The sequence below is a fragment of the Mustela erminea genome, chromosome 4 (genome assembly GCF_009829155.1).
Source record: "Mustela erminea isolate mMusErm1 chromosome 4, mMusErm1.Pri, whole genome shotgun sequence".
NCBI lineage: Eukaryota > Metazoa > Chordata > Mammalia > Carnivora > Mustelidae > Mustela > Mustela erminea.
In genome coordinates this window covers 85796407-85815682 of record NC_045617.1, presented here as the reverse complement: position 1 = coordinate 85815682, position 19276 = coordinate 85796407, and the positions used below count along the sequence as shown (strand labels likewise).

General features: G+C 40.4%; 1 protein-coding gene across 6 annotated transcripts in view; it reads right to left on the bottom strand.

Annotated features, from left to right (window-relative positions):
* The window catches only part of DNAH8 (dynein axonemal heavy chain 8), a 342799-nt gene that overhangs the window by 93075 nt on the left and 230448 nt on the right, over positions 1 to 19276 (bottom strand). For 5 of the 6 annotated variants that reach the window (XM_032339820.1, XM_032339819.1, XM_032339822.1 and 2 more), the window contains 6 exons: positions 15977 to 16114; positions 14442 to 14569; positions 13054 to 13225; positions 10902 to 11057; positions 6140 to 6295; positions 3672 to 3854 (listed from right to left, as the gene is read on the bottom strand). In XM_032339820.1, the coding sequence (XP_032195711.1) occupies positions 3672 to 3854; positions 6140 to 6295; positions 10902 to 11057; positions 13054 to 13225; positions 14442 to 14569; positions 15977 to 16114 (933 nt within the window). The remainder of the gene's footprint in view (positions 1 to 3671; positions 3855 to 6139; positions 6296 to 10901; positions 11058 to 13053; positions 13226 to 14441; positions 14570 to 15976; positions 16115 to 19276) is intronic. The other variant, XM_032339821.1, reaches the window with a different exon arrangement.

The following is a 19276-nucleotide window of genomic DNA, read 5'->3' as shown; positions in this document are numbered from 1 at the left end:
TCCCTCCCCCTGTTCACTCTCTCTCTCTCAAATAAATAAAGAAAATCCTTTTTTTTTTTTTTTTTCCAAAGCCAGATTTTAAAAAAGAAAGAAACAGGGGCACCTGGTGTCTCAGTCGTTAAGCATCTGCCTTCGGCTCAGGTTATGTTCCCGGGGTCTTAGGATCAAGTCCTGCAACAGGCTCCCTGCTCTGCCTACATCTCCCCCATCTTGTGCTCTCTCTTTAAAAACAAACAAACAAACAAGAAATAATAGCCAAATTGTAATCACCAGTCACTATGGCAAATCCAATTTACTTAGTGCTTCTTAACAGTTTTTAAAAAGTTTATTTCTTTTAAAGATTTTATTTATTTATTTGAGAGAGAGAGAGAGAGAGCGCGAGCGCACAAGCAGAGGGAACAGCAGGCCAAGGGAGACGGAGAAGCAGACTCCCCGCTGAGCAGGGAGCCCTGATGCAGGGCTGGATTAGGATCCTGCCCTGAGCCGAAGGCAGATGCTCAATGGACTGAGCCACCCAGGTGCTTCCAGTTTTTAAAAGATTAAACTAAAGTGCCTCTGGAAGGCCTTAATTTGGTTGGATGCTTTTTAAGAAATTATGCCCACTGGTACTGGGTTTCCACACTGCTTACTCTGGCATGCACAAGATTCCCCTGCTAAAGGAATTTTGTCTGATTATCCTCCATGCTCTCTTCCTGGCTCTAAGTTTATTTAAATTAGAGTGTCTCATTCTCTTGGCCCTGCCCCACATGGCCTCTGTGTGAAATGCTAACTTTTTTGGCCATCAGAAGTAGTAGAAGCAGAGATGTAATATCAAAGCACCATGAGGACAGCCAAGCCCAGTGTCAGCTCTTGGTCTGGGATCTACCTGTAGGGACACCAGGTATCTGGTCTACCAGAGCCAGCTGCCAATACAAATCCATTTTCCATTGTTTTACAGCTCCTTCCACCAGAGGGGCTAAACTGGACGTTTGGAAGGCACATTTTTTCCTACAAGAATAATGTCTTCTTTAATCATATTTTGAAAAAATGTTAAGTTTTCAGAAAAGGTGCAAGATGGATATAATTAACTCTCATAAATGTTTTGCCCAGATTCACCAGATACCATTTTGTGTTATCACTCTCTTTATATATATAATACTTATTATCATTGTTGTTCTTCTATTATTGGTGAACCATCTGCTGAGGTCATGATCCTTTACCCCCCTAAAAACTTCAGCAAATCTCCTAAGAACCAGGACATTCTCTTGCACTAGTATAGTCCAATTTTCAAATTCAGGAGATTTAACATGGATATAATACTCTTGCTACATGCAGAGTAAATTAAAGTTGTCTGAATAGCATTTTTACAGCATTTTTTCCTGATCTTATACAGAATCACACATTGTATTTAGAATTATGTTAGAAGGAGGTGTTTTTAAACTACTTATCTGAGAAAGTTTCTTGAACAACCATTTCAGAAGTTCTACCACTTTCTGAAAGCCTTAAACCACTTTGTGGATCCGAAGCTATGGCACGGTGTTCACCTCTACACCTGGCACATCTTGCATCATTGTCTGTGTGTCGATCGTGTCCCTCCAGTGAGATTCTGTGCATCTAGAGGGCAGACACTTGTCCTATTCACTTTTGTATTCTTGACAGCATTACCTCGAGGTTTTGCAAAAAAGGGACTCAATCTGAGAAATATGTGTTAAATTGAAGTGTGCTGAATGGAGTTCAACAGTTCTATTTTACTTCTGGGGAAACTGAGGACCCAGAAAATATATATTAACTCCAAATCCCATCCCAGCAGGGTCCTCATGGCTAGTTACCAGCAAAAGCAGGATCATGCTCTTGTTCTCCAACTCCAAGACCAGTGGCATGATTGCCAGCGTCCTAGAAGGTTTGCCGTGTTTGATGGGGGTGGCAACGAAGGTCATGGCTGCGTTTGCGGGGGAGTACCTAATGAGCTGTTTCCATTAGGATGGTCACCTCTGGGTGGCAGTATAGGAATATCTGGACAAAATGAAATCCCATGAGCCTCCTTCTCAGTGTGATCTGGCAAAACAAGCATCATGGTACAGTAGGCACTCATGGGTTCTACAGCATCATCTGAAAGGTTGATCTAGAAGGCCTGACAGGATGGAAAGTCGGTGTGCTTTTAGAAGCTCAGACCCTATTCTCTCTAACTTCTGTTTGTTCTTCTGTAAAATGAGGGTGTAAGAGCAGGATAGTTAAGAAGGCTAAACATCATGGTCAGGATGTCCTCCTACAGATTGAGTGTGTGTTTTGGCTTTTCCCAGCAAGGACGGTATAAGCACCTTAGTGCATCCCTTGAAGAGGAAGCTGAGGCCTAGGAGAGAGTGTGTGGGCTTTTGGGGGACATGGGGTGTAGCCTGCCTTAGACTGTGGAGTGGCCTGCGTTAGGGAAGTTCGGGCAGCCTGTATGTGGCACCTGGACCCATGAGGAATCCTCACAGCACGAGTGAGACCATCAAGGAAGGACTGATTTTCAACAGGTGTCACCATGTGGCCCTAAGAGGTGATGAGCAATGAGCTAAAGGGCCCAGGCTCTCTCTGCCTGGCTGTGGAAGGGGCATGGCTCCCTTACTGGACTGTAGAAGCCCCCGGCTGTTTGTTAGAAGGGAAGGTCAAACAGCTAGTGAGAGCGGAGGCTGGGACTATGTCCCCTTGGTTCTGCTTTGCCCAGAATGGTCCCCTTTAAGGGCCGGCCCCGCCGTAGGGCTTCCCCTCGCCTTTTACTGAGTCTGTTTCTCTGGTGTGAGGATCATTTCTCTTGCCCTCTTCCAATGTCTTTCCCGTGTTGGTGGCATCTACTCCTATCTCTTGTCTTTCTCGTTTCCTTGTCCAGTCTTCTGCTACTGATCTTTCCCTCACCCTCCCACGGGAAGCCTCTCTGGTCTTAGTATTGCTAACCTTGCCCTTTCCTTGAACCTTCAATACTCAAATTAATTCTAGGTAAGCAAACATAATCTTTCTCAGATTTTACGCAAATATGTTTTCCATATGCAAATAAGCATAATTACATTTTATGCAAGCATATTTTATGCATAATGTTAAATGTATTCTGACATTTATCTCAAAAATTAGTTTCAACTTGTATCAGTCTCTTAAAATCTTCCTGTTTTAAGTTGTTCTTTGTTTTATGAGAACCCTCAATCATACTTAATTTCTCTGTCTTAATGTAAATTTTATTTGATTAAAATTCAAGTTAGGCTTTCTGTATCACTAGAGTACTAGAATGTAGTAGTTGAAACTACCCCAGTGGTAATACACTCATTCAGAGTAATTTCTTTTTCTCCAGGATCATTATTTTAGTGAATTTTTCGGTATATCAAAGAGCATCTATCCCTAGGACTACAGATAAGAGCTCAACATACTCCAAGGATTAAAGACAGAAGTAGAAAGAACAGTGTGAGTGGTGTGTGTGTGCAAGTGTATATGTATGTGTACACACATGTATATATGTTTGCGGTTGGAGGACAGCTAAGTTAGTTACATGATTTCTTGACAGGACTTGACAAGAGACAGCTAAATTAATATTTATGCTTACGAAGGTAAATAAAAATTTGCTTCATTTTTTTCCCTTCCCAAATACTTAACAATTTCATAACCCATTTTAAGTATTTATTATGATTTACTAGAAGTACTGGTTTACCTTGAGAAATTATTACCTGTTTCTCAGTTAAAATCACTCTCCTTAATAACTGATTCTCAAGTCCTTTCATGGTGACGGTAAAATCAATAACTGATGTTTTAGCATTGATCTCAGGGGTAAAGGCAGGGTTGGGTAGCTTCGTGGTAATATACAGTTTAAATGTATCCATGAGATCACATTCCTTATCACCAACTTTCACCTACATCAATTCAAATACCAAATTAAAAACAGCTTAAGCGACAGGACAAGGAATTTGGGGTTAACTTAGGAAAGAATTTACCAGAGGTCAGGGCTGTGAAACTTGAATGAATTGCAAAGGAAAAAGTTATAAGACTTTAATCACTGATTTTAAATAATTCAGATTCGCGGTCTTGCCAGGAGACGTTGCTAACCGTGACACCAAACAAATTAAATGAACAAACAAATTAAATGAAAAATCTATCCCCAACATATGTAGAATAAAGGAAAACTCAGACACATCTCAGATTTGACTGTTTTCTCCCACTAGAGGAAATTGTTTCCTACTGAGGAAATTTGTGGAGTTTAGAAGAAGTGTTTGTTATTTCTCTTTGCATTTCAATCGTATCCAAAGCATATTTGACAACAGAAGGGAATAATGAAATTTTCAAAGAAAAAAATGCCAACATTTTTTTCCACAAACATGACATTTATCTTAAACACTACAATTTGCAGTATACTATATTAAAAAAACTGATTTTATTATCTGAAATTAAGGTGGAAATTATATCATTTTCAAAGGACTTAGATTTTTTTTTTAAAGATTTTATTTATTTATTTGACAGACAGAGATCACAAGTAGGCAGAGAGGCAGGCAGAGGCTCTCTGCCCAGCAGAGAGCCTGATGTGGGGCATGATCCCAGGACCCTGGGATCATGACCTGAGCTGAAGGCAGAGGCTTAACCCACTAAGCCACCCAGGTGCCCCTAAAGGACTTAAATTTTTTTTTTAATTTATTTATTTTCAGAAAAACAGTATTCATTATTTTTTCACCACACCCAGTGCTCCATGCAATCCGTGCCCTCTATAATACCCACCACCTGCTACCCCAACTTCCTACACCCCCGCTACTTCAAACCCCTCAGATTGTTTTTCAGAGTCCATAGTCTCTCATGATTCACCTCCCCTTCCAATTTCCCCCAATTCCCTTCTCCTCTCTAACACCCCTTGTCCTCCATGATATTTGTTATGCTCCACAAATAAGTGAAACCATATGATAATTGACTCTCTCTGCTTGACTTATTTCACTCAGCATAATCTCTTCCAGTCCCATCCATGTTGCTACAAAAGTTGGGTATTCATCCTTTCTGATGGAGGCATAATACTCCATAGTGTATATGGACCACATCTTCCTTATCCATTCGTCCATTGAAGGGCATCTTGGTTCTTACCATAGTTTGGCGACCATGGCCATTGCTGCTATAAACATTGGGGTACAGATGGCCCTTCTTTTCACGACATCTGTATCTTTGGGGTAAATACCCAGGAGTGCAATTGCAGGGTCATAGGGAAGTTCTATTTTTAATTTCTTGAGGACTTAAATTTTTAATTAATCTTGGTTCTACATGTGGTTAGAAACCACATCTATAAGGCATTACCATGCTCTCAAGCACCATGCTTTCACACTACAGAGAAGAATCTCTTCTTTTGAAAGACCTTCAGGAATAAAAATCCTACACCCTCCTTTGGCATGTTAAATACAGCACATTAAAGACTCACGTTATGAAGAAAAGTTTTCTAAATAAATCTTTGTTTAATGATAACATTTGCATTCTGTACTTATTCGGTGATATTTGTGAAATTAAATTGTCCAAAGTGAAAAATCTGCATCAGAAATGCTGTCATTCGTCGAGAAACAAAACCAAAGAAGCCTAAAGGTGGAGAACACTGCCAATTAAGAAAGAAACACTTCTACTGAGAACCATTCATGTTCTCACCAATGATGGGAAACGTGACTCCTCAGCTTCTAGCCAAGTCTATGTTTAGATTGAAAGTTAATACAGAAAGAAATGAACAAATCAATGTCCATAGACTTTATTAAAATGGCATTTTCTCCCTGTGAGAAAATGCAAGCTTTATTATACAGATGAATATATGACTTATAATTGTAAATTATAAATTGTAAATCCAATTTTCTCAGAGCTGCCAATATATATACACATATAGTGTGTAATACTAATATATTATTATGACCAATGTCTTTCCTTAATATGTTATTTAGTGTCAGCTAAATGGTTACTCTTACCAAAATATTGCTCTCCCCCTGTATTTTTCATATATAATTTTAAAAATAAGAGAAATACTAAATATGAGTTTGGAAATAATTTTTCCAGTGTATCAAATACTACCACCTGAAGCAAAGGAACCTGTGCTGCTATGCTCAAAAAGATAAGTAGATGTCACCATTGTTCTTTTCTTGTCGTCGTCGTCTTCTTTTTATTTTTTTTTCCCCTTCCCAAAGCTCACCTTGAATGTGGTACCTGATTTAATGAAATTCTTTTCTAATACATTATCCAGGACTGGATCCAGCTCTTCACTAATGTCCTCAATGAGAAGGGGTCGGCCCAAGGAAAGGCTGTCCTCCAAGTGTGTGCGGAAATATTTATGGTTCAGAGATGTTACCTAAAAATAAAGGGTTCATTGCTATAGAAACGTGATAAAGGATGTGCTTATTTCCCAGGTGGAAACCAAGAGAATTGTTGCAAAGTGCCTGAGAATTTTAAGGGCGATATAGGATGCTTTATGAAAATAAAAGTAAGGACATTTAATTTTCCAAACTTGGTGAGCTCATGACTTTGTGGAAGCCTTGGAGGAGCAACAGTCTCTCTGATCGCAACACGAGAATCGAGCGGCACTCCTCAGAGCTTCGCTCCTACACAGAGCACAGAAGTAATCACGGACTAAACCTGCTACATTTACAGTTACAACTGTACAGGGAAAGCAAAGTAACTTTGCAAATTTGCAATATTCATTTATCTCTTCAGGACCACTCATGAGATCATCAAGTGATTAAAAAAATAGGCATAAGAATGCCAGAAATTATGTATGGAGTCAAACCCAGAGCCCATCCATGTATTCTGCCTCTAATAGTGGCACAATGGAAGAAGAGGGTAGATACTTCATTTACAATTTCAATATACAAAACCAACTTAAAAGACTGTATATTCACTTTTTTTAAAATTAGAATTCTGAATGCCTGGTGGGGCCCACTGTTTTAGTTCAGTGTTCGCTGAGTAGTTAAAATAGATATACAAGGGGCACCTGTGTGGCTCAGTCAGTTAAGCACCTGCCTTTGGCTCAGGTCATGATCTCAGGGTCCTGGGATCAAGCCCTGCATCATGCTCCCTGCTCAGCAGAGAGCTTGCTTCTCCCTCTGACCCTTCCCGCATCATGCTCTCTGTCTCTCTCTCTGTCTCTGCCTCTGTCTCTCTCTCTCGGTCTCTCAAATAAATAAATAAAATCTTAAAAAAAAAATAGACACACTGGCCTGGTTGATCTTTGCATTGGCCAAATGGCTTTGAACTCTGACTTCTCCTGTGATTCCCTCCCCTGCCTAAATGGGAGGATTCCTGAAGGTTCAGCCCTCAATTCTCCGTCTCCTCATACTTTACATCTGGATTCTGCTACTGTCTCTATGTGGCTGTGAGTGCTGATCTTAAGGCACAAGGAAGATCCTCTGAGACAGCAGGTGATTAAGGGAGTGGAATTAAAAGATATCATCTCTCACCTGCTATGAAAAAAAGATGTGGAATTAAAAATTAAATAAGTCTACTCTTTCCTGTTTTGGATAAAAAAGGAAATAACTAAAAGAAAAAATTCTGCACATGAAGGAATTTGTTTCCCTGGATGGATGGCTTTATTTACACAAATGATGAGATGCGAAAGACCTCATTATGAGTTGATAAGGTAAATGAATCTAAACAAAGAGCTTTAACCAGCTTATTAAACAAGATGAAACAAGATCCCAATGAGACTAAGTATAATTGTCCTGCTCTGTTTCCTAAGGAGTAAATTCTGTTTTTGTGATTTGCTTCCTAAGTGTGATGGTTAATATTACATGGCAACTTGATGGGGGTAAGGGATGCCCAGAGAGTTGGTGTACATCATTTTAGGCTTTCTTTGTGGGTGTTTCCAGAATAGACTGGCCTTGGAATAGTAGACTGAGTAAAGAAGATCACCCTCATTGATCTTTGGGTGGGCTTCGGCCAATCCACTGAGAGCCTGTATAGAGCCCAAAGGTGGAAGAAGAGCAAATTTGCTCTCTGCTTGAGCTGTGACATCCATATTCTCCTGCCCTTGGACATCAGCAACTGGTTCTTGGGTCTTCAGATTTGAATTGGGACTTATACCACTGACTCCCCTGGTTCGCAGACCTTCAGAGTTTAGACTGGGACTAAACTCATGACCAGTCTGCCTGGAACTGTAGCTTGTAGACAGCAGATTGTGGGATTTCTCAGCCTCTCCAAACCCATGAGCCAATCTCTCATAATAAATCTTTTTCTAGATATCTGTATTTATTTATTTATTTTTATTTTTTATTATTATGTTCAATTAGCCAACCTATGGTACATCAATAGTTTTTGATGTAATGTTCAACAACTCATTAGTTGAGTATTTTTTTTAAAAAACTTTATCTATTTCATTTTTGAAAGAGAACGAGAAAGAGTCGCACATGAATGGGGGGAGGGGCAGATAAAGAAGCAGACTCCTCGCTGAGCAGGGAGCCTAATGTGGGGCTTGATCCCAGGACCCCACGATCATGACCTGAGCCAAAGGCAGATGCTTAACCGACTGAGCCAACCAGGAACCCTTTCACCTGATTTTCTTGTGTAGAAACACTATGTGGTAGCTACCATCAGAGCCTGGGTCAGCTGCACAGAGACTCTGGTGTTGGGTCTTTACAAGGTGGTCAGTGAATTCTTTACAGGGAAACTTGACCTTCTCTTTCTGGAAGTCATAGCTGAAGGTTCTGGAGACTGTTGAAGGTGGCCTCGGCAAAGCTGCCACAGTGGAATGCATTCCTGGGCATATGAAACACGTTTTGTTTTTATTTATAAAGTGTTTCCATTTTCATTTTGTTTTCCTTCCCAAATAAGGAAATACTATTTTTGTTGTGTTCTGTTCTCATTTATGTGTGTCTGTGCATGTAGTTACCCAAACATTTAAAAAATATAACGACTCCTAAGTAAGGAGACTAGAGTTCAATCTCCTTACGTTCCAGGAGTTGATGGTTTTAAAACGTGTTGGTATCTCTGGCATATTTCTGTTACTTCCTCAAGAAGATTGCTGAGACTGGGTGACATCAGGAAGCATCAAAGTCTAGCAAGGAGCTTAATGCCAAAATGTAGAGACAAAGCTATGATCAGGAAAATCAAGAGTAGGAAAAGTAGGGAGATGGACAGTCAGTAGAGGCGAGAGGAATGTAACAGGGGACACGCTGCAGCTACACTGGGTCCAGGAGCTGAAGTTCAGGGGCAGGAATGCTCTGGTACATGCTACTCGTGCTTTCCTTCTGTGAAGACTGCTCCTCAGATGCTACATTCCCATTGGCTTCATTTCCCTTAACTCTCCTCCTCTGCTGACACCCTCTTTCTGAGGTTTCTCTGGGTTTTCCAAATAAACAGATTGGTGCATTGTATCCTGGAAGATCAGTGAGCTGGGAGTATCTCGGGGTGTCCCTGAGCACAGGGCAGCTTCCACCTGTCAGGGAAGCCCTCATCTCAGAAGGAAATCATCCAGTATTACACTGGGAAGTGATGTTTGTTTTAGGCTTTTGGTAAATGCTCCTTATCTGATTAAGGAAGAGCCCTCCTGTTCTTAGTTTGTGGGAGGTTTTATCATGAATGGGTGTTGAATTTTACCAAGTGTTTTTCTGCGTTAATCAAGATGATCACATGATTTTCCTGGTTTTTTTTTCCTTGTAATGATGGCACACTTTGATTCCTTGAAATTCAATATCTGAATTCCTACTCTATAGAAAAAACAGTGCAGAAAACAAAAATAAAAATCTTGCCAGCAAGAAGTTTACGATACAGTAAAGACAAAAGACAAATGTGCAATGAACAGTATTGAAGACAGACTCTAAGTCCACATCAGAAATCCAAACAAGACATTGTGAGCATTTAGGACAGGCTATTTTAAACTGAGGACACAGGGGAGTCTTGACAAAGGTACTGCTAGATGTGGACTCAGAAGAACACTCAAGAGATTTATCTGGGATGTAAGTGAAGGGGGCAATAGGGTAGGGCAAAAGACATCCTGGCTAACAGAAGAGCATAAGCAAAAATATGGAGGCAGGAAACTTAGAACTCTGAGAACATTGCCCGGGAAATAGAATAGTCTGTATTGGTAGTTAAAATATTGATGGTAAATCTGAGATTGGAATCCTGCCTTTGTCTACCTCTATCTTAAAATTAATATCTTATTATGGGGTGTCTGGTGGCTCAATCAATTAAGCATCTGACTCTCAATTTCAGCTCAGGTCATGATCTCAGGGTTATGAGACTGAGCTGTACATCAAGTTCTGCACTGGGCATGGAGTCTGCTTAAGATGTTCTTTCTCTCCCTTGCCCACTCCTTCCTCTCTAAATTAATTAATTAATTAATTAAAAATAAACACTTTATTAGACCCCAAGTCTTTTTTGTTTTTAAAGATTTTATTTATTTATTTGACAGACAGAGATCACAAGTAGGCAGAGAGGCAGGCAGAGAGAAAGGGAAGCAGGCTCCCTGCTGAGCAGAGAGCCGGTTGCGGGGCTTGATCCTAGGACCCTGAGATCATGACCTGAGCCGAAGGCAGAGGCTTTAACCCACTGGGCCACCCAGGTACCCCTATACCCCAATTCTAAAACTGGACTGCACAATGCCATATAGTACCATGGGCCTGAGCTAGGTTGGAGCAAATATCCTTAAACCGAGGAGTCATGAGTTCTATTTTTGCTGCTTTCTTCTAAGTCTAAACTCAAGGTCCAGAATAAAAGCCACATGCAATATTGGCAACAGCAGAAGAGACAGGGAAAGGGATAGACAGGAGAATGCATCATGAGAGAACACAAAAGAGAGAAAATAATCAGAGCCCTTGCCCCAAATCACTGTTAAAAAAACTCAAGGGTATAAATTAGCAAACAGTTATCAGAGATGACAACTTTATGACTGGCAGAATCAACTGAAATTTTGGGAAAACTTCATGATTTTAGGAAAGCTTTCCCGTACACCAAATGGTACGTACCTGCAAGTCATTTTCTCTTTCCTTGGATTTAATCCAAGTTTTGCCTTGAGTCTGTGGGTCTATGAGGAGTGGGTATCTGGTGGCCTTTGTCACAATGATGCCATTCTGAATTGAGAGGTCATCTCCTGGTAATCCCTGCAGACCCCACTCCCCAATCTAAGTAACAAGAAACAGATATGGCCAGTCAGAGGAGAACAAGAACGCTTTTATAGTAATTAAGTGTCACAATATTAGAAGAATTTAATACTGGGATACATATTTTTTTTCATTGAGACTCTGAAATGGATACCTAGAAAAAAAAACAAATTTGTAAATGTGAACCAAATAACATTCACCTAAAAAAATAAATTTATAATCTAATGAATCCTTTAATGACCCAAGATGAGGACTTAGTCCCTTACGCTACATTTTTTTTTTAAATTTATGAGAGAATATGGTAAAATCTGTGGATTTTTGAAGCGTGGTTGCTGAATATTCAGAGAACATAGGGGCTTAAAATACAGTAAGCCTGGGTGAGTGGTGGGAACAAGGCTAGGCAGGGTTAGTGGAAAGAACACATGGAAATGCCTGGAAGGATAAGCACCAAGGGTTAAACCCCTGAAGCTTCCAGCTCCAAATAGCTTCCAGCTATTTGTATAGCTGGAGGCAGAGAAATTAGGAGAGATAAAATATTATATTGGCAGGTGCTCATCAATGACATTTAAAAAATATTTCCTGGGTCATCTGGCTGGCTCAGTTGGAAGTACATGCGACTCTTGATATTGGGGCGGTGAGCTTGAGTCCCACTTAGGGGGTAGAGATCACTGAGAAATAAATAACTCAATTTAAAAAACATCCTCCCTAATTATGAGAGAATTGCCAGCCTGCCTTCCCGTGGTCAATAAAATCTCCAGCGATCCAATGAATCCACCAGCCTCCACGCTCATTAAATTATCCCAGCAGCCCCCAAAGGCCGTAATTAATAAGGAATACCCTGGCCCACTTTGCCTCGTCAGTGTCCACTGCATCTTTAATACATTACCTAGTCCCTGGAAACAGGCAGTTGAACACTGTTTGAATTGGAAAACATTAATTTTTTAACTTTTAAATACGATAACAGGGAACTAATAGCATGGCTTCCCAAAGGAAAAGGCCACTGGGGAACTTATTTACAGATCAGAAAGCAGCTCACGAATACAAATTGCCTGGAAGGCATTTAATGCCAGAGGAGATCTGCCAGAGACACTGAAAACTGACAGTGGCATCAATTCCCAGCAAGGAAGGTTAGGGTCATGGGGCCATCACGCAGTGATGCCAGAATGTACTGATGTGCTATGCTCTTGGGCACGACGAAAAGATGGCTCATGATCCAAAGAAGATTAATACCAGTACTTATGGCCTAGCTAATGCCTATAATTACCTAAAACATTGAAAGAGTGTGACTTAATAGGAGTGGTGCAAATAGTGGAAAGTTAAAATAAGGGCTCAATATTAGTAAACCTATAATTCATGAATGATCTTTTATTTTGAAGTCTTTATTTTTTTTAATATACTCTCCACCCACCATGTGGGTCTTGAACTCATGACCCTGAGATCAAGAGTTGCACTTTCTACTAACTGAGTCAGCCAGGCACCTCCATCTTTCAGCTCACAGCAGTGAGCTTAATTCGAAAGCAAAATTTCTTAAAACTGAAAGGAACTTATGGTTTTGCTTATTTGTGGAGCATAAGAAATAGCATAGAGGACATGGGGAGATAGAGAGGAGAAGGGAGTTGGGGGAAATTGGAAGGGGAGATGAACCATGAGAGACTATGGACTCTGAAAAACAATCTGAGGGGTTTGAAGGGGCGGGGGGTGGGAGGTCGGGGTACCAGGTGGTGGGTATTATAGAGGGCACGGATTGCATGGAGCACTGGGTGTGGTGAAAAAATAATGAATACTGTTATGCTGAAAATAAAAAATAAATTAAAAAAAATAACTCAAAAAAAAAAAAAACAAACTGAAAGGAACTTTTATACCAAAAAGAAAGGTTGCTTTTTTGGTTAATTCTTAAGTATTTTCAAAACAGTCTTTTCAATTAAATGAAAAAAGAAAAAAAAAAAGTAGGTGTACCGTGATTTCTCAGTGAGTAAGGGTGGAATTCAAAGAATATTATGAAGAAAGTGACACTCACTGTTGGGGGATCCACCAACATTGAAATAAGATTCAGGTTTTCTGTGAAAGGAATCTTCCGAGCTCTCAGCTCTATCTCCCATTGATCTTTAAGCAAATAGTTCCTAAATATCTGATTGAAAGGACCAAGGTAGGAAAGGAATCCAGTGCACAGCAGAATATCACCTACAAGTCTGTGGGGAAAGGAGACAACGTGAGTCACCTAACACATTCACTCTCTCCCATTAATGGGTCAGAAAGGCCACAGTTCAGCTTTGTTTTCTTACTAGGCAAAATCCTTCTCCGTTCCCTGCTTAACACTTGGTAACCAGACATGGAGAGACCATGCAAAGAGAGCCCCCAGAGTGCCCGGGGGGTTCAGTTGGTTAAGTGACTGCCTTCAGCTCAGGTCATGATCCTGGGATCCCGGGATCGAGTTCCACATCGGGCTCCCCACTGCTCTACATGGAGGCTTCTTCTATGCTCTGCCTGTCATTCCCCTTGCTTGTTCTCACTCTCTCTGTTTCAAATAAATAAACAAAATCTAAAAAGAAAAAAAAAAATCCATTAAAAAAAAAAGGAGCCCGCAAACCCAAGTGGTGGTAGTAGGAGCCGCATTTGGGGTAGGCCAAGGAGCAAGAGAGAAACAGCTTCCTTTAAGCCTGTAGGTTTAGTCTTGACTCCTAAGAAGGAAAGTATCCTTTTACCGTGCCATGCTCTGGTCCCGCTCAGACTCCGTCCTGATAAATATTTCCTTCTCCTCCTCCCACTTCTTGCTATTCTCTGCCTCTTCCATTCCCCTCTCTTCCAGTTTTCTGAGAACACCAATAGACACTATGACAGGACACCCTGGTACTTAGAGCAACTGATCCACACATTGAAAATCACTGCGGTGAAGAGTGCAGAACTGGAGAAATTATGTAGACGGTTCTGGCAGATCCAAACAATATCGGAAGCACTCTTGGGGTCCCCGGGGAGCTCAGTTGGTTAATCGTTCAACTCCTGATTTCAGCTAAGGGCACGATTACGGAGTCGTGAGATTGAGCCCTGCACTGGGTTCTGCACTGGGCATGGAGCCTGCTTAAGACACTCTCACCCTCTGCACCTGCCCCTCACCCCCCACAAACAAAAACAAAAACAGCAACAACAACAAAAAGAAGCACTCGTGTTCTGAAAACCTACATTGCTGAACCAAACTTGAGATTAAAAATGTTTCACAACCATTTAATCCCTCTGTTTTACTAAGAGTGGGTAACCTCCGCTGAAGACTCGGAAATGGATATACGGAAATGAAGGAGCAAAGGGCTTCACCGGGGAGATGTATTTTATTTTCTCTCATGTCACAGAGAGGAGGTGTTTGGGGTGATGACTAAGAAGGAAAGCAATTATAACCAAGGCCAAAATGTATACCTATTAATCTGAGCTTTGAACTCTTTGCTTTGCTGAGTCCACCGGACCTTTTCTCCACTCAGCCCGTCGATGAGGGTGGAAGCCGCCTGCATCTTTTTCCGGCACATATCCGCATCGTTTACCAAATCCTACATTCAGAAAGGGAGAGGATCCCAAAGAACTTTTTAAAGTATTTAATCAAACATCCACTGTATTCACACATAAAAACACAGGGAGGAATTTCTTAGATTGCAAAATAAATGTAATAGTCTAAAAAAGCAATGTGAGTGAAACTTTACATATTAAATTCTGGTAATTAACCCATAATGTAGTTATTTTAACCTTACAAAATCTCAAGAAAAGAGATTTTTGTGAGAGAGAATGCCAATCATTAAATTAATATAGCGTTTCTAGTCTGTGTTTTCAAAACAAATCAAATCAATAAAATACACCACATTAGGTCTTGGATTTAATAGTTCTCAGTTCTTGGAAGTTCACAAAGTGATTTTTTTTTTTCTCCCAGGAAATTCTACACAGCAGTGATGTGCTGCAGCCAACTTGTGTCACCTCACCAGAGCCAACCATTACATTTTAGAAGACTTGGGGGCTAATGTTAAACACAGACATTATTAAATAATTAAATCATATAAACGTGCAATTACAGAAGCTACATTACAAGCAAAGATAATGGATAATCAAAACTCATCACCTCCTAATAATTCACTACAGTTTTGGATGATCTATGCACTTGGGATTATGTTCACTGTACCTGCACGGTGCTATATGGTTGGGGGGCAGGATATAACAAGGCTAGATATACAATCGTGCCCTGCTGTGCAGCTGTTTCCAAATCTGTTCTCAGTGTCAGCACATTGGTAATTTAGAACGCACAGTGGTGGGAGGACCTACACCACAGAAAACAGCCAACAGGGCAAATCATGGCTTTTCTCCCCCCGCCTCCAATCCTATTGGTACCAGACCACCACTGCCTACAACCTATCCTACAAGGTTGTATTACGAGCCCTGCCTGATAGATGAACCTTGATCAATTGCCTCATGATTATGCACCTGCACTGGATCACAAACTGACTTTTCTAACCCCCAAATCAGGACACTTTGGGTATGACATCCCAGCTTACTCTTACCAAAAATGATTATTAAAAACACACAAAAAAAGCCCTTAGAGGGACACCTGGGTGGCTCGGTCAGGTAACCAATGCCTTCGGCTCAGGTCTTGATCCTGGGGTCCTGGGATCAAGCCCCAAATCAGGCTCCTTGCTCTGCGGGGAGCCTGCTTCTCTCTCTGCCTCTGCCTGCCACTCTGCCTGCCTGTGCTCTCTTTCTCTATCTCTGACAAATAAATAAATAAAATCTTAAAAAAAAAAAAAAAAGACCTTAGAGTGCCAAAAATCCCAAACAGGTAGCCACATCCTGTGAAGGACAGTCACGTATCTATTTTCTTTTTGTCATCAACATTTACCTAACTTCTATATACAATACACGCTTTTGGACAATGTTAACACCTCATTCCTGCAATTTTGTAGATTTAATCTCACCATTTTCTCACTCATGGCTGCGTCAAATTTTGCTTGTACTTTATCCAACTCAGCTTGTTTCTCATCGAGCAGCGCTTGCGCCTTCCCCAGCTCGATATTAGCAACTGCCAGACGGCCCTCCTGCTTGGCCAGGTTAGCCTTAAAAGGAAGAAGAGGTCATTGCATGGAGTGGTAGCAGGTCTGCAAAATATTTTTGGTTTTAATTGATAAATAATAACACAGATTACACAATTTTTGCCCAAGATGGTATTTTTAAAATTATTTTTTTTTATCAACACATAATGTATTATTAGTCCCAGGGGTACAGGTCTGTGAATCGCCAGGTTTACACACTTCACAGCACTCACCATAGCACACATCCTCCCCAATGTCCATAACTCCACCACCCTCTCTCTACCCCCTCCCCCAGGCAACCTTCAGTTTGTTTTGTGAGATTAAGAGTCACTTATGGTTTGTCTCCCTCCCAATCCCATCTTGTTCTATTTATTCTTTTCCTACCTCCCAAACCTCCCATGTTGCATCTCCATTTCCTCATATCAGGGAGATCATATGATAGTTATTTTTCTCCGATTGACTTATTTTGCTAAGCATAATACCCTCTAGTTCCATCCACATCGTCGCAAATGGCAAGATTTCATTTCTTTTGATGACTGCATAGCATCCCATTGTATCTTTATCCATTTTCTGTTGATGGACATCTAGGTTCTTTGCATAGTTTGGCTATTGTGGACATTGCTGCTATAAACATTCAAGTGCACATGTTCCTTCGGATCATGTTTGTATCTTTATGTAAATACCCAGTAGTGCAATTGCTGGGTCATAGGGTAGCTCTCTTTTCAACTTTTGAGGAATCTCCATGCTGTTTTCCAGAGTGGCTGCACCAGCTTGCATTCCCACCAACAGTGTAGGAGGGTTCCCCTTTCTCCGCATCCTTGCCAGCATCTGTCATTTCCTGACTTATTAATTTTAGCCATTTGGACTGGTGTGAGGTGGTATCTCATTGTGGTTTTGATTGTATTTCCCTGATGCCGAGTGAAGGGGAGCATTTTTTCATGTGTCTGTTGGCCATCTGGATGTCTTCTTTTGCAGAAATGTCTGTTCATGCCCTCTGCCCATTTCTTGATTGGATTATGTGTTCTTTGGGTGTTGAATTTGCTAACCTCTTTATAGATTTTGGATACTAGACCTTTATCTGATATGTCATCTGCAAATATCTTCTCCCATTCTGTCAGTTGTCTTTTGGTTTTGTTAACTGTATCCTTTGCTGTGCAAAAGCTTTTAATCTTGATGAAGTCCCAATTGTTCATTTTTGTGCCTGTTTCCCTTGCTTTTGGTGATGTTCCTAGGAAGAAGTTGCTATGGCTGAAGTTGAAGAGGTTGCTGCCTGTGTTCTCCTCAAGGATTTTGATTATTTTATTATTTTAATTACTCCTGTCTTACATTGAGTTCCTTCATCCATTTGAGTCTATTTTCATGTGTGGTATAAGGAAATGGTCCATTTTCATTTTTCTGCATGTGGCTGTCCAATTCTCCCAACACCATTTGTTGAAGAGACTCTTTTTTTTGCATTGGACATTTTTTCCTGCTCTGTTGAAGATTAGTTGACCATAGAGTTGAGGGTCTATTTCTGGGCTTTCTATTCTGTTCCATTGATCTATGTATCTGTTTTTGTGCCAGTACCATGCTGTCTTGATGATGACAGCTTTATAGAAGAGCTTGAAGTCTGGAATTGTGATGCCACCAACTTTGGCTTTCTTTTTCAATATTTCTCTGGCTATTTGAGGTCTTTTCTGGTTCTGCATAAATTTTAGGATTATTTGTTCCATTTCTTTGAAAAAAATTCACAGTATTTTGATAGGGATTGCATTAAATGTGTAGATTGCTTTAGGTAGCATAGACATTTTCACAATATTTGTTCTTCCAATCCATGAGCATGGAACATTTTTCCATTTCTTTTTGTCTTCCTCAATTTCTTTCATGAGTACTTTATAGTTTTCTGAGTATAGATTCTTTCCCTCTTTGGTTAGGTTTATTCCTAGGTATCTTATGGTTTGGGGTGTAATTGTAAATGAGATTGACTCCTTAATTTCTCTTTCTTCTGTCTTGTTGTTGGTGTAAAGAAATGCAACTGAGGGGCTCCTGGATGGCTCAGTGGGTTAAAGCCTCTGCCTTCAGCTCAGGTCATGATCCCAGGGTCCTGGGATCAAGCTCCACATCGGGTTCTCTGCTCAGCAGAGAGCCTGCTTTCCCATCTTTATCTGCCTGCTGCTCTGCCTACTTGTGATCTCTGTCTGTCTAATAAATAAAATATAAAAAACAAAACAAAACAAACAAAAGTACCCCAAAAAATTCAAAAAAAAAAGAAAAAAGAAAAGAAAGAAAGAAAGAAATGCAACTGATTTCTGTGCATTGATTTTATATCCTGACACTTTACTGAATTCCTGTACAAGTTCTAGCAGATTTGGAGTGGAGTCTTTTGGGTTTTCCACATATAGTATCTTATCATCTGCAAAGAGTGATAGTTTGACTTCTTCTTTGCCAATTTGGATGCCTTTAATTTCTTTTTGTTGTCTGATTGCTGAGGCTAGGACTTCTAGTACTATGTTGAATAGCAGTGGTGATAATGAACATCCCTGCCATGTTCCTGACCTTAGCAGAAAAGCTCTCAGTTTTTCTCCACTGAGAATGATATTTGCGGTAGGTTTTTCATATATGGCTTTGGTGATATTGAGGTATATATCCTCTATCCCTACACTTTGAAGAGTTTTGAACAGGAAAGGATGCTGTACTTTGTCAATGCTTTTTCAGCATCTGTTGAGAGTATCATCTAGTTCTTCTTTCTTTTATTAATGTGTTGTATCACATTGATTGATTGGCAGATGCTGAACCAACCTTGCAGCCCTGGAATAAATCCCACTTGGTCATGGTGAATAATTCTTTTAATGTACTGTTGGATCCTCCTGGCTAGTATTTTGGTGAGAATTTTCGCATTTGTGGCCCAAGATGGTATTTAGAGGCTTAAGTGTGTTCAATTGGGGAAGCAAAGGATGTTGGAGATACTCCATTAAAGTTATATTTTTTCCTTTTTCTTTTTCTTTTCCTTTTCCTTTTTTTTTTAAAAGTAGGCTCCACATCTAGCATGGAGCCCAGTGCAGGGCTCAATCTCATTACCCTGAGATCAAGACCCTCGTGAGCTAAGATCAAGAGCTGGACACTTAACGGGCTGAGCCTTCCAGACACCCCTCTCTTTTTTCTTTTAATTATTAATATTCAACCAAAAAAATGGAAAAAAACCCACAA